The 15,789-nt window shown below is 40.7% G+C and overlaps 1 protein-coding gene across 16 annotated transcripts in view; it reads right to left on the bottom strand.

Moving 5' to 3' along the window:
* The window catches only part of ptprsa (protein tyrosine phosphatase receptor type Sa), a 230,880-nt gene that overhangs the window by 37,344 nt on the left and 177,747 nt on the right, over positions 1 to 15,789 (bottom strand). For 9 of the 16 annotated variants that reach the window (XM_026143591.1, XM_026143599.1, XM_026143597.1 and 6 more), the window contains 8 exons: positions 7,110 to 7,703; positions 5,952 to 6,046; positions 5,521 to 5,771; positions 4,864 to 4,951; positions 3,479 to 3,682; positions 3,117 to 3,280; positions 1,410 to 1,421; positions 977 to 1,092 (listed from right to left, as the gene is read on the bottom strand). In XM_026143591.1, coding sequence (XP_025999376.1) covers positions 977 to 1,092; positions 1,410 to 1,421; positions 3,117 to 3,280; positions 3,479 to 3,682; positions 4,864 to 4,951; positions 5,521 to 5,771; positions 5,952 to 6,046; positions 7,110 to 7,703 — 1,524 coding nt within the window. The remainder of the gene's footprint in view (positions 1 to 976; positions 1,093 to 1,409; positions 1,422 to 3,116; positions 3,281 to 3,478; positions 3,683 to 4,863; positions 4,952 to 5,520; positions 5,772 to 5,951; positions 6,047 to 7,109; positions 7,704 to 15,789) is intronic. The other 7 variants (XM_026143603.1, XM_026143605.1, XM_026143604.1 and 4 more) reach the window with 2 other exon arrangements.

Here is a 15,789-nt window from a genome sequence, read left to right as displayed (position 1 = left end):
AAAGACCTGCCCAGTTCTCCAGTCGTTTGAGTAATATGTTGTGGTCAACTGTATCAAATGCTGCACTGAGATCCAGTAAAACTAAGACTGACATTGTTCCACTGTCTGTGTTCAGACATATGTCATTAAACACTTTGGTCAGAGCGGTTTCAGTGCTGTGGTTCAGTCTAAAACCTGACTGGAAGGCATCATAGCAGTTATTCTGTTTTAAGAAGTAATTGAGCTGTAGAGAAACTGCTTTTCAAATGATCTTACTTAAAAATGGGAGATTCGAGATTGGCCTGCAGTTGTTCATTTGTGTCTTGTCAAGATTGTCCTCTTTTAGTATAGGTTTAATTACAGCAGTTTTTAGTGGTTCTGGAAACACACCTGACATTAAAGAAAAGTTGACGATATGTAACAGGTCTGACTCTAAAGTCTTTGAGACGTTTTTGAAAAAAAGATAAAACCACGTAGAAAGCCAGGGTATAAAAAAGACAGGCCTGACAATGCACAAAATTTCAAACTCTTTCTTATTCATCAGCGGTTAATGGGGATATGGCAAACACATGCTTATAGCCTACAGGCTGTTATGATGGCAAATTATGTCAAACACAATGATATGGGGGGACTCAGACAGGGTGTACGCAAAAGCACATATGCAATCATTTTGGAGTAGCACATGTGGGTGTAAGTGTAACAATCTGCTGTCACGACACACGTAAAGTGTATTAATGCATAACCATATATTTATATTCTGCTTTCATGAAAGGTTTTCTCTCTGAATTGTAATTGTGCAACAATATGAAAGGTCTTCTCCAGATTCACACATGTATGCAGCCCGTGAGATCTTTTTTGGATTAAACCTCCTTTACAGCCTCCATTAATTTTATTTGAAAAAGAAACTTCTTCCAATCCTTTGTTGCTCTACAATTTTAGAATGAGATGAATGAGCTTCCTGTTCTTCATTCAGAGTGTAATGCACCTTTTGCCTTACCTGGAGTTTGGAAGTTGATGCGCCTCACCTCCACGGGGTCTGTGGGGTGATGGGGTGTAATGTCTGCGTTGTTCAGCAGACATTTTGTGCGTGGCTCCGACTCTTTTCTTTTGTGGCTGAACAGTAAGTCAAACATAAAGAAGGAAGAGGGGAAGACGTACAAAAAAAGACAAAAGAAAAAGAAAAACTTTAATGCACACTTGATCCAGCACAAGAGATCCCATCCTCACTATCTACTCAGTAACTCTGACTGATTGGTAGCTCAGTCGGTCAGAAAAGCTAAGAGTGAAGCAAAATCACGGACTGTGAAGCTGGTAACATGTATCGCGTATGAACAAGTCTCCTTCACTCTCACTAATTAAGGCCATTTTGTGCTGAGACAAGCTATTTTGTCTTGAAAAATGCATTAAATCTAAGTAAGACTAAGCCTTACCTGTCGGGTTTGCTGTTTCCAGAGAAAGCAATAGGAGTCAAATAAATATATAAAGATGGTGAAAACACAACACACAAGGAGAAAGGGAGACGGGGAGGCAAGAAGAGAGATAAATCAATAGAGAGCAGTTTAAAATTCACAGGGGTCGCTGCTGGGCTCGCAAAAAAGCGAGATAAAGCTCATCAGCATTGGAAGAAGGTGTGTGCATGAGTGCAAGTGTGTGCACGTGTCAATGAGTTGGAATGAGTGCGTATTCAATGAAATGTGTAAGTAAGCGCATACATTCGAGAGCCCTGCATTTGCGTGTCTGTGGATGTGTGCGTGCATGCGTGTGTGTGTACGTGTGTGTGCGAAGGGTGCAGATACAGATAGGAAAGGGGAATGTCAGGGCCAAGGGCAGTCCTGGGAAACACTATTCACCATGGAGAGATGGGGGAGATGGGAGAGTGAGGTGGAGTGAAAGAGAAGAGAAAAAAGAGAGAGATTCAAGGAGAGATGTTACTCTCCCTCTAACCATTCAAGATGGAGGTAAACCAAGGTCAGATAGTCACGGATCATCTGACAGTAGCGAGCCCTGCTCATGCTTCTCACACCAGTCCTACCCCCTTCTAGATAATTCAGGGATCTTTCCTGGTATGTAGGGCAACCTCTTGCAACATTGTTCTGTTTGGATTTGCAGCCCCCGAGGCAAATATGTGCAGCTAACAGTAAAAAAGGGCGATATACTGACTGCATGTGCATCTTCCAAAGCTCGAAGCTACAGAGAGTTCACTTAGTCTTGACTCAGAGGAGCAGAGGTGTTGGGCTTTAAAGGCAAGTTTGATCTCCACTACAGTAAAAAAAAAAAAAAAAAAGATCACCCAGTTTTTAATCTAGTAGTTTAGTCATTACTAACATTATTATTGGGTAACTTAGGCAACACTGGAAAAAGTGCTTGAACACTAGAATTCGCAGTTCTAATTTCACATCTGACAATATGTAGGAAAAACCTTTAGTTATGATACCGTAACATGATAGCTGCACTCCTCTATAATGCATATGGTTTTTATGTGGTAGAGATCATACTGGTTTCATGGTTTGTGTCTATTTAGAGGGAGGGCAGTGGCACTCTTACTAGACTCACTCCAGTCCTGTGATAGAACATTTCTATCCTGTCCCTTTCATGATGACAACAGCCCTGTCCACGTTCTATTAACCAACATCAACAACAAACGAAGCAACACATTTTGGATGAATGCTTTACCAAGGTCTACTTTTGGCACCACATCTTTATTTTATTGTTCCCTTGAATTTATCACCCTTCCTATACTCGCTGTGAATAAACACTTTTGACATCTACTGACTGACAAATTCTTTCTACTAGTCGAGCACCATCTCAAAGAATCTCCTCCTCTCTTCTTTCTCCAACCAGCTCACATCCCACGACCATCTTTTTTTTTCCACAAAAAAAAAGTTTCATATTTACATGCAACTGTGTTTTTGGGACTTTGAATATCATGCTGCCATGAAAACATAATAAGACCCTCGTTCAACATGCCGCCTAGCATGCAATCATTTAAGATAGCCCAATTCCCCAGTTTGACTACAAATAAGGGGTTTGGCATGAAATGACAAGAAAAACCAAACTCCAAACTTCACATCTATTTGAGGTTCTGACATCTTTACACACAAGTATCACCACAAACAGAAATTCCCAAGCCCACTCACTTTTTATACAGAAGAATGGCGATGACGATGCAGATAATGAAGACAACAGCCAGGACGGGGCCCAACACCCATATGAGACCATCTCCAGCGTCTACTGGCAAAGGGTCCACGACCAGCTCAGGAGTCACCACCGTGTCGGTATATGGGCTTGCTGCAAACATTTTCTGAACAGAAACAATTTTTTGCAAAACTTAGTACAGTGCATAAAACCCAAAGATACAAATTGAACAAACTGAATTGAATACCACAAGAAGCATAAATGTGTTAGGTTTAGATAAATCAGCATTAAGAGATCCACTATTAACTGAAGAAAACCGCATAATTAAATCCACTCTGACAAAAATTCGACTGAACTGTCTTACCCCGCTAGTGGCATTGAGTTCAACCAGCAGGAAGAAGACATACTCCTGGCCAGGTTCGAGAGGCTTGTTCTCACAGTTACTGTGGCGGTTTTCAGATCCTACTGTGAAGCTAGCGGGCAGTTGCCTGAAGCAGGCTATGATGTAGGGCTTCTTCTGGTCCAGCTGACGGCGTGAACGGCGCTTTGGATTCACCTCCCTCAACAGCTGATTGACGTAAAAAGGTTTTATTGTACTTCTTTATGTGTGAGAGCGTGAGTGTATTTTTAAAATTTTGGCAGATCAAAGACTAAATATAGAGAACATTCAAGTCAGACCTAATGAGAGTTTCTGAGTGCAGAAAGTGTTTATAATGTTAATGTTTTTTAAATAAAAATTTAAACAAAACAAGAGCTATTCTTTAAGCACAAAAAATGACATCAATTCAATAAACTGGAAATAAGAAACTGTAATATGGCAGTAGTACAAATTTTCAAATACATAAGCAGTAGGTCTCTTGAATAAGTAGCTGTTTTGTAGAAGGTCTTGAACTCTTCCTGAGATCAAAGAAAACAATCTGTAGGTGTAACTGCACACTTAAGATTCTAAAAGCTTCAACATTTCTGGCAATGCTCCATGCAACCATGCAACCCTTTCCCCTACATCAATCCTCTCTCATTCAGTTTAGACTGCAGACAGAGGCGGGCCCTAAGCAGAGGGAATGTGTGTAATCCCAAATCCAATAGGGATGGCTGCTGTTGATCTGGTGCTCAAGGTGACCCCGAGCTATGGTTATGAGTAGGAGAAGACTGTGTAATTCTCTCTTCTGCATGCTTTTGGGGGGGGTGTCAAATTAGCATAGCTGAGATTTACTTATGTCTGTGTTCTGTGTGCCTTGCCTACATGGGTACATGATGTGCACAATGTGGACAGAACATGAAAACTACTGTTTATGTATAATGATGCAATTTTTGCAATTTTGCCTCTGTATGTCATCACAGTTTATTTAAAATCAGGTAGTCAAGAAGTAACTGAAATGACTTTCAGCTTTAACAGTGAGAAGCCACCAAATCCAAGTTTAACACTTGGAATCGACTGCAGATCTCGTATTTGCTTAATTTTTCTTGGAATAAGAATGTAAAAATCTGACCAGCCCATTAAACTGCTTGTCAGTCCATTGTCCATTTACGTTTGAGCCTCTAAAATGAGGGAAAATGTGTATATATGCCTTTAATTTGTAAACAGACACATTGTTGTTAAATCCCTTCAATTATAGCTGAAAGTCTCCAGTTTAATCATATGTTGGCTGGTTGTACAATCCACTGTGGTGGTGTACAGAGCCAAAATGACAAACAAACAAACAAACAAACAAACAAAAAAACAGCTTGAAAGCTTATTGTGTGCGCTACCTCTTCTATGTCTATCTCATCAGGGTTTTTCAAGTCTTTAACAGTTCCTGGGGTCTTCTTAAGCGGCACCACTACTACATAGAAGTTCCTGTGAACACAGCATGAAAGCACAATAAAGATTTGATTTTAATAAACAATCCTTTAAGATTGTAACAGAATTTACATTAAAAATAGCCTCACACTCAACACTAAATTGACGTGACAATTCGGTTCTCTCAAAGGGCCTAGCAATTACCAGCAGTCCACGTCACATACTCATTACCTAGTGATCTCAACAGATGTCACGTCAGATTTTAAGTATGTCAACATTTAAACTTTTTCAATTAATTCAATTAAATTTTATTTATACAGTGCCAAATCACAACAACAGTTGTGTTGTGTTGTGTCAAGGCGCTTTATATTGTAAGGTAGACCCTACAATAATGCGTACAGAGAAAAACCCAACAATCATATGGCCCCCTACGAGCAAGCACTTTGGCAACAGTGGGAAGGAAAAACTCCCTTTTAGCAGGAAGAAACCGCCGGCAGAACCAGGCTCAGGAAGGGGCAGGGCCATCTGCTGCAACCGGTTGGGGAGAGAGAAGGAAGACAGCAACCCCTAACCCTTCAAGACAATTCAGACAGAGCTCACAGATGCTTTTAGCCCTCAAAACTCACTTGACATCCTTGCTGTCAAATGATGGAAAGGACATGGTGAGCGCGGTATCCGAGTTACTGTAGATGTCCAACTTGGGTTTCCTGATCAGCATGAGCGGCGCTGTCCTGGCTATTACCCGATGTCTTTGCCCACCATTTATGCTTTCTTGACAGATCACTGTGAACTCATAGGTGGTGTTAGGTCTTAGTCCAGTGACGAACACCTTCAGCTGCCTGGCATCCACATCCATCTTCTGGCGGTTATACTCAATCTAGGATTAGAGTGATAGTCAATCAGCAAATTGGTGAGGGAATAGAGAGTAAAAGAGGAAGATTGTTTAGTGGTAACTCATGTCACTGAAATATGACAAACTGAATGACAGTTTTCAATTGAATTCAACTTCAAGGATGCTAAATTACACAGTGGGAATGCTTTACAACATTATACTCACAGTGCATTTATACGGGGACCTGCTTTCAGAAAACTTCCAAGCAATGACCACTGTGGACTTGGTGGCCCACTTTACAGTGAAGTTCTTTGGAACATCTGTTGAGTGCACAAACGCAAGAAGAAGAAAAAAAGAAAGAGGGTGTATCATAAGTGAATGGACCATCTTTACATCAGAAAGAAAGGGAAACAAATAAAGAAACCTGATTTTTCTTTTTTGCTTTTTTTAAAAAAAAAAAGAAAAAAAAAGCTGTTCTTCCCCTGCAACGCTCCTCTGGGTAGGAAAGTGAGTGTAACAGTGAGCTGTGATTGGCTGTGAGAAGGGCAACGCGATTGGTTAGGACACACAGCACGTAAGACTCATGGACAACAAACCCATGGAGCACAAGGGTGTACCTACTGGCTAGCCATCGTGGGTAGTGCCAACCCAGCTCATCATTATCTTTGAACCACGAGCATTTGATGATTAACAACTGACCCATGCGGTCCCAATGCCAACTGATCCTACACCTCTACTAAGTCTGGGTTGGCACTGCCAACGTGATGCTGTGTAGGCAAAGAGACAAACCCAAAACATAGCATGCTAACAGTCCTTAGCGGTGCATCTGTGGGATGCCATGCCACAAGCTGTCCTGTCGAAGGACAGGGGGACGGAGAATGAGGTTCTGGGAGAGGAAGGGAGTTAGGAAGGGCAGAATATCTTAAACCAAAAATAAAATAAAGAACCAAAATGAGAGTTTTGCAATTTTAGAGGTCCACACTTACTCTCAAAGTGACTAGATCTGATTGAGATCCTACCTTGTTTGTAAACTGGGGGTGTGAGATGACATTAGCTGAGTGACTGTGCTTGGCAACAGGCTGCAAGAATGACTGAGAAGAGTGTCTGACCAAATTGCACTTACCTTGAAATTCTAGGCTTCTTTCCTCTTTCTCAAAATGACTGACTATAACTTACTGACTTATCTTTTACCTGATTTGGGTTATTGAAGTAAGTATCCCACGGCAAGCAATTTAAATATCAATGTTTCCTCTTTCTTGAGGAGAGGTGGAGGTGGTTGAAGGAGGGGGTGGGCAGTTTTTGTGTTGCTGCAGATTAATTTTAGCCAATTTCCAACCCCCCGCCAACTGGGTTGGATAACATAGACAAACAGGCAAGCCCTACCTGCTGGATCAAAGGCCACGGTCCGATACTGGATAGGTGGGCTGTAGGGCCCTGGACCTACACTGGTGTGTGCACGTATTTTCACGTCATATGCCGAGTTCGGTTTGAGGCTGTTGAGCACATAGCTGAAGAGGCTGGGGGGTAAGTGGAGTTCCCGTGGAGCTTCTCTGGTGCCAGCTTCTTTATAGGCCAAAGTGTACTCTGTGATTACCCCATTCCTCTCTGCCAGGACTGGTGGAGACCAGGACAGCTGCACTGAGCAGCAAGTCACATTGGAGCCCTCGTTAATTTGTGGGTATCCCCCTGGCGTATTCTCAGGCACATTGACTTCTACCACAGCCTCTTCCCCAAAGCCACCCCTGCTCTTGGCAGAGATCTTAAAGAGATAAATTGCCCCCCGGTGAATGTTGCCCACAGAGTACTGCCGCTCTTGGGGAGCAAATTCCAGTGTGGCCAAAGGAGAGACATCTTTTCTGCCAAACTGGAGCCGGTAACCCTGCAGGTCCATGCCATTGGTTAGATCTGGAGGATCCCAGCGAGCCACGGCTGATGTCTCTGAGTCCTGAGCCACTGACAGATAGGGCGGACCAGGTACTGCAGAAACAAAGAAATAAAAAGCGTGATGTCTTTGCATTACAGTTTTATTAGAATGCACGTTTTTAAATAAGAGACATGAAAATGGTACATATGGGTGAGCGTTGAAAGTCATTCATGACATATAACCATCGTTTATGTTCTATTTTTCCTTCCGATTTAGGAGTTATGGTTTGTGTTATAGAAAGTGCACTGAGTTTTTGTACTGTGTAGCAAAATCATCAACACTGTTACTATTGATACAAATAGTATACGACGGAAGCATTTACAAAGGATGGTAAAAACATAGCTGGATCAGATACCGCACATGAAACGATGTCTATGTGTCCAAGGTAAAGATCAAGATGAACAAAACTCGGGGAAATTGTTTGAACTTACAGTCAATAAGCTAACAAAGTGAGTCAGAAATGCAGAAGATCCCCAAAATGCTTTAATTCCTAAGTGATCGCTGTACCCATTACCATTTCATGATACATAGAAGCTGAAGCCAAAAATCATTGCATTACAGCAAAGCACCACTAAAACTTTAAGCGAAGAACAGCGCCTTGTTTGTCTCTTGTTGTAAAATGGATGATCTACTCTTGGGGTCCAGACACTATTCTTCAGAGTGGCCCAGTTTTGCTGCTGTTATGGATGACACACGTCTCATCCTAACCCTCCTTTTAAGGTCCCATCACCGAGACAGCGGCAGCAGCAGTTATGTGAAGCCTTTAGTTCTCAAGCTGCTGTCAAAGCTTTGTGAGAGATGAGCGTGGCTGATTTGCACTTGAGCCCCATGTAAATAGATTCTAGCTTCCTCGCTCATCTTCTGATCTATGTACTTCCCTCCTTTTTCTGAGAAACAACAAATTTTCTCAGAAAAGGTGGGGACGGGACAAACAACTGGCAAATGTTATAAGTATTCTATTATAGATACACATTGTTTTATGAATTTAAATCCAAATGCATTACTTTAGTATTAATAAAGAAAACAAAGGAGGTAATGAGACACGTCAGCTATGAAATTAATTACATGTATCTACAGTAGTCAGACAGAATGATGAGTGACAGTCTCCTGCATACTGAAGATTCACAAAGCTTGCCAATTTGTTTGGCAAAGTTGGCCTGCGAAACTGTTTGATCCTGCATAAATTTATTAACAACTAAATAAACTGAATGCAAATTATTAACTGTGGTTGCAGGTGTTATGTACTTTTCATCATTATCTTATGCAGACATAATTATGCCTTCATTTGCTTTCTTTGGCTAACGCTTGTTGATGCTAATGCTAGATGAATTCAAGCTGAATTCACCCCCGCACCCACCCCTTAATCATTGCATCCTGTATCTTTGTGCTTGATGGACAGTCTGAATTTTCTTTGCTGATGTGTGTCAGCCTATTGGCCCTGGTCTCCAGCCAGCTTCATCTCCTATATCGCCATTCCAGCTGCACATAGAGCTATTTGGCTTGTTGCCCAGTGTGAACTTAAAGTAATTTGGAGAAGCCAACATTAGTCTGAGGCAACAGTACTGCCTCTCAGTGGAACAGTATCATCGTGCAAATGTGTCCGTGTATACTGTATGTGTCTACATATAGTTTATTGTGATAAGATGTAAGTTTTGTGCACACAGTAAACGCACAGACACACACACAGAGCCTGGAAAGAGAAGAAAGAGAGAGCAAGAGGGACAGAGAGAGAGAGAAATCCACTCCACATACTCTCCTTCCTCTGCGCTTATTATTCATTTCTGTTTGCCAATGATTTTCTTTCCGAAGACTGTTGCTAGAGGAAGATGGAGGTGAGTGGGTAGATGGCGGCTAGTCAGCTGAGCATTTGCCGGTAATGGAAAGGTGGGGGCAGCGAGTGTTGGGTGAGACAAATGCTTCTAATACTCCCTGGCTACATACTGTAGCTCAGCTTGGTGTCATTTGGAAACCCACTCTCCCTTCATGATCACTGCTAATCAAGAAAATAGAATCAGGGAGAATGATCCTGCAAAGGCGCAGCACGTGTCTTCGATTCTCTGTTTTTGTGCTTCGCTTCGAAATTCAACAGGCTGCCATATGTATCCATTGCAGCCTGTGTACCCCCAAAACGGTTTTATTATTTGTACATTTTAAACTGGGGCCTAGAGCACACTGGGGAGAGGGATCACGGGTACTGAGCCAGCAGATTGGTGTAGAGAGGGGGAGGAGGGGTGGGGGGACTGCTCATGGTGTGGGCTGAGTGTGTGTGTGTGTGAGTGTGAGGTGCTACAAGGAGATGATAAAGTCAACAAGGCCATAGTGAGGGGTTGAAAAATGAGTGAATGAGAGATGATGAAGGTGACTGGGGACAAGGCGCAATCAGCTGCAAAGAGGGCCCAACAGGGATATGAGGAGGCAGAAACGTGTGTGTGTGTGTGTGTGTGTACATGAGCGATTCTGGGCTTCCAGGACACTTTGATTGTCCCTCTCCACCTCTCCTCTGTGTCACCCTCCTTTTACCCACAGTCCCTTTTTTCTTCCCAATTTCTTTACTTTACTTCTCCCTTCGCACGATGTCCAATTCCCACTCTCATTTCCTAACTTCCTCCTCTTTCCACTCTTTGACCATTTCAGGGTCGAGCCTGATTCAGTCCCTCCTTGTGGGCCTCCCTGCACATTTCCCATTAGGCCACCATATTAACAGAATACTGTTGATACTTACTCAGTCTGACTCAGAAGGGGACGATCAGGTTTCCTTCTCATTTCCTACCTCTCTTGTGCACGTCAGTCACGCATACGCAACTTTGCAAATGCTGAAAGGTCGTGTAAAATCTGTCTCTCTGATCTTTATTTTCCCTTTGCTTCTTTGAATCCTATCTGCCTATATTTCAGGGATTCATGGAGAGTAGTAATTTGTAGGGTGGGAAATGTAATGGAGAAAGAAAAGCAATAAATTTCACTTGGCCCATTCGGAGAGAAGGAGCCATTAAAGAAGCAAGGAGAAAAAGAGCTCAGCAACCTTTTGCATGATGCATCAAGTATTGTGAGGTTGGCCTAAGGGAGTTTTAACCAGTTAAGATGTTACAAGTGGAGGATACCCAGCAATCCTTAAAGCTGTAAATAACAGTGGTGTGGCTGATTTGATCTGAATCAATATCCATCCATACTTGCAATGCAATTTATAAATAATTAAAATCAAACCTAATATGATTTAATCCATCCATTTGTGTGGATCACACCAACGGGCCTTATGTTTGGTACCTGGTGATGCAAAATAACAGTTTTTCCCCTTGCTCTATAGCCTCTTGGGATCCCAAGCTGATATTTTGAGCAACTTGGCGCACAGCCTACCAATAAACAACTGTGCCTTTGTAGCATTATGTTTTGACTTTGTTCGACTTATAATGAAGTCTTGACTATTTTTTTTCCATTAGCATGTGAGCAAGAACGAAAGATTTAAAGGACGCAGACATTGATTGTTGGCCGTGGTTCAGTGTATTCCTCAAAGGAAGAGTTTTAAAAATATGACTCATGAAAAGCCACTTTTCAAACCTAGCTTTCACTCAGCAAACAAAGAGAGATTCAGCCACAGAATAAATGTTGTTCATCTATGACTCACAAATAGGTATGGAACTCCAGTTTTATCCAAGTCAGACAAAATCCTGCATAGATCTTTTTCAGATCCTTTTTGATACACCAAACTACCAGAGAGGCTGGTTGGAAAGTCTGGAAGATAAAAAGCCTTGGCCATTGATGTTACAATTTTTAGTGGCAAGAAAAAACATGCCATCGTTGTCATGACGCACTGTATCGAAGCCTTATTGTTACATAAAAAAAGACCAAGGCTATGACATCTTCTGTAGGCAACTGCTCTCCTCAAGTGCATGCTTTAGAAAAAAAAAAGATTTTAGAAGAAATTGCATAAGTTACATGTTTTTTAAAAAATATATATTTTTAGAGGACGTACAATGTGGGAGAATGTTAAATTGATTTACAATACGCATTTGAAGTGTGCCAATTTATGAGTGAGTTCACACAAGTGCAAACCACACGAAGGAGTGGTTGTCTCAACAAAGAACATCTGTTTTTCATGGTGAAGAAGAAGAAAACATCTTATATTTGGGTTTATAAGTTCCTACAAGTTGGGATCCATTTTTAGTGTGGTTTTTGATGAAAAGTTTCTATGAAAGTTTGTGTTTTGTTTAGTTTTGTAGTTGAAGAATGTACAATGTTACAGTTACAGTGTTGTGCAAAAGTCTCGAGACACCTGCAAATTTCTTAATATTTAAAAAAAAAAAAAGGCAAATCAGTGATGAAGATATAGTATATGGGGCAAAAACAGAATTCTAAAGATGCTAAAAAAAAAGTCAGTTGCTTTTCTGCGTTCATAATTCCACCACTGGTACCATGACAGAGCCTCCGCCATGTTTTACAGATGCCTGTAGACGCTCATTGTTGTAGCTCTGGCATGACCTCCTTCATTACATATTGATGTCGATTTGAACCAAGTTGCTCAGCTGTCTGTGTAAACACAACACTGTTTCATCCCTTGAGATAGGTGTCTGCTTTATGCTTCAATGATTTATAGGTCAGTGTAAAGTGTCTTACCGAACAACAACAAAAACATCTTCTAGAAAATGGTCAGGTAATGAGTGAAATGAGTGAAAAAGCAGACCTTAGGAAAGCCTGAGGAAGTATTGCTTAAAAACACTTTAAAAATGAAAAGGAAGTCTGGGTACATGGAAACAAAATCTCAAAAGCCTAAACAGGGCTTCTTGATTAGTCCACTAATACCATAATATAATCATATGAGACCATCCTCTGTAATTGAATGTACAGACACTATGAACTGTGTATAATCTGATGATTCTGTCACCTGTTCTCATGTTGTCTGAATTTTTTGCAATTCAAAGATGTAACTATTCAATTAGTTCATTAGTTCAACTTGCTCTGGAGGAAAAAACAACAAAAGAAAATTGCCTTGAAAATTGCCAATGTCCCAACCATCCTAACGGTGCTTGGGACAAGAAGGACATCTGCTTTACCTCCAAGAAAACCTGTTTTTACTTCTTTCCCCCAACACCTCAATCTCTCACCTCTTACCCTATTCTATTTATCTTGGCCCCTGGCATAAACTAGTTCTTTAATTCAATCATAATAAAAAGGAGAAGCTCTCCCTTCGAGGGACAAACAGAATTGCTGTGGAATGGCGCATCAGTCAGCCAGTCCTGACAGAAGGATGGAGAGTGACAGCACTCGCTCAGGCCCCTTGGGCAGCGCCATGCTCCCTGACACCTGTAACACACACTTGTCACGAGATGGGACATTTGTGTGTACACACGTTAGGTTGTGAAAATGTGCTGTCTGTACAGGAGCGTATGACATACCACTCTACAGGTCTGCACATATCGTTACAGACGAAATAATCAAACCCTGATAAAGATTCAGCAAAGCAGAAATACTGCGTTTTTAAAATATCTATGTGAAGAACTTCTGAAATAGAAGATAGATGGGTGGATGGATTTAAAGTTATTTGCTTTTGGGGGGAATGGAAGGGAATGAGAGCATGGACTGAAAGACACCAGCTTTATCAAGATATAAGCATTTTTTTGAACATTACTCGACCATTACACCACCTTGTCCTTTGTCTTTTTGAGTCTTCTGACTGTTTTGTAAGGTAATTCTGAATGTAACCCCAAGATCAGAATTTAGTGCCTGCACTTTTTTTTTACATCCTGCATGCCAGCCTAACTGCTCTTCCTTCATTCTGCCTTCTGTTGTTACTGATTGGACAGTGCCCCAATCCTGTGCTCTCATCAAGCTGCAGCAGTAATTCTTCCACCTGCTTCAAAAGTACAGCCAATCTGTTCTTCCAGCCAGCCCTGATTTAGGGTTTTTTTTGTGTCCCTGTATATATCCAGTGTTTTTGTTACTTGTAGCTTAGAACACATTTTGAGCATTGAATGTATTCAACAAGCTTAGTTTTCTGCATGTCAGCTAGTCTAGTGGTTGCTAGAGGCTCTGTAACCTACTTCAATGTTGTTTGCAGCCACTGTCTATTTCCTGGAGACCAGACCAGGTAGTAAAGTCCCATATCACACACTGAACCAAAATTCAGGAAGTATTTTAGTTTAGTAGTGCTACTGCTTTGTTGTAATTTTGGTTTGGTTAGACAGTGAATGTAGGTAATGGCGGGTTTCTTTCTTTCTTTACTTTAAAAAAACAAAAACAAAAACACAGAAACAACAAATGAACATATATTAAATCCTTGCATCCCAATCCCTCACTATTTTAAAATAATAATAGCGTAAAAAAAAAAGAAGTATGTGCTGTATGTATACAGTTGTGCACATATTGGCACTTTGAGGCCTTCTCAAGTACATGCATACACAATCTTAGTTTAATGGCCTAAAACCACTCACAGAAAGCTTTCAAACTCATAGCAAGTCAACCTGAGGTTCACAGTGAATATAAAAAGTCTTCACACCATTGTCAAAATGCTAGTTTACTTTATGATGTAAAAAAAAAATTAGACCAGGCAAAATAATTTTTGAACTTTTTCAACCTCTAACATGACCTACAGACCCTGCAACTCAACTGCAAAAGGATTGAAATAAAAAACTTACAATAACCTTCTGCATAAATATGCACTCTCAAACTAACACTTTGTTGAAGCACCTTTTGACGTTGTAACATAATTCATTCTTATGGTGTTGGTGCTTATAAGCGCAGTGCATCGTGACTTTCTAATATTTGCCGAGTCTTCCTTGCAAAAGTGCTCCAAATCTGTCCAATTGCATCATCTGCTTTCTTCAGGTCACCTCACAATATTTCATTTGGATTCAGTTCTGGGCTCTGGCTTGGCTTGGCCATTTCAAAACTTTAATCTTCTTCTAATCAAGCCATTCTTTTTTTGATCTGGATGCTTTCGGTTTTTGGCACACTAAACGTTAAAATGCTTTCTAGCATAAACTTCACTGTTTTGCCAAAACACAATGGTGTTTGAAACTGCTCAGAATTCCCTCCACCTTAACTAAGGCTCTAGCTCAACCTGAAGAAAACGCCCCCAAAGCATGATGCTGCCACCACCATGCTTCACCGCGGGTATGCCATTGTTTTGGTGGTATGCATTGCTTTGGTTGTAATAAAAAGCTTTGGGATTTTACCCTTGGTTTCATCAGACCAGAAACATTTCTCCACATCCTTTTGGGAGACTTGATAGATGTTGCTGCAAAATTTTGCTAATTTTCTTTGTAAGAAAATCCGGCTCCCTGACTTCTTGTTTTTTCATCAACTTTGTTCAGGTATAGTTATTGTCACTTTTACATCATTTCATTTGTTATTTATTGTCCTCACTGTTTTCTTGCTGTTTGTTTTGGTATACATTGGCTTGGAAACGAACTGACTGAATGTACCTACAATTAAACTAAACCCAAAACATAAGCTTGTTGATATGGAACTACATTATTTTTATTTATTTATTTTTATTTTACCCCCTAACAGATCTGGTTTTGAACCACATTGTTCAGGTTATAGGTCACATTTTAGGTAGAACATTTCTAAATAATTTATATATATATTTTTCTATTTTTGCATTACAAAAATGTGGCATTTTAGCAGGGGTATGCAAGCTTTTTACATCCTCTGCAGATCATGCTCATTCTAAACAAACTACCAGCTTTTAGGCAGGCATAGAGAGTCTAGACAAACTGGTATGCTCAGCGGTGAAAAAAAAAAGGAGAAATGTGAAGAAAACAATGCTTTGTAGAGTGCAGGCTCTAATATACAGCTAAAACCAAAGAGCAACATGTGTTTTCATGCTCTCCTAATCTGTCTTAGGGAAAAAAAAAAACCTCACACCATGCCCTGGTCTCTAAAAGATCCGTGGCCTTGATCTCTAAAAATCTGTGGCTAGCCTTCAGGACATGACTCAAATGATAAACGCAGCACTGATAAAAGCAAACACTGCCTTAGACTTAGATGTGCCCTGAATAACAGCCCTGAGTAGCTGAACACACTGTTAATATCATAGCCTATGGTGCTGTCGATAAAGAGTCCTAATTACACTTAGTTAACTGCCAGAAATTCTTGAAATTATTAATTATTGCATTTGTTCGTGTCTACTAAACAGATCCGAAT

Source organism: Astatotilapia calliptera, chromosome 15 (assembly GCF_900246225.1).
Source record: "Astatotilapia calliptera chromosome 15, fAstCal1.2, whole genome shotgun sequence".
In the NCBI taxonomy this organism is placed as follows: Eukaryota; Metazoa; Chordata; class Actinopteri; order Cichliformes; family Cichlidae; genus Astatotilapia; species Astatotilapia calliptera.
The sequence above is the reverse complement of the archived record's forward strand: the minus strand, read 5'-3'. Positions and strand labels throughout refer to the sequence as shown.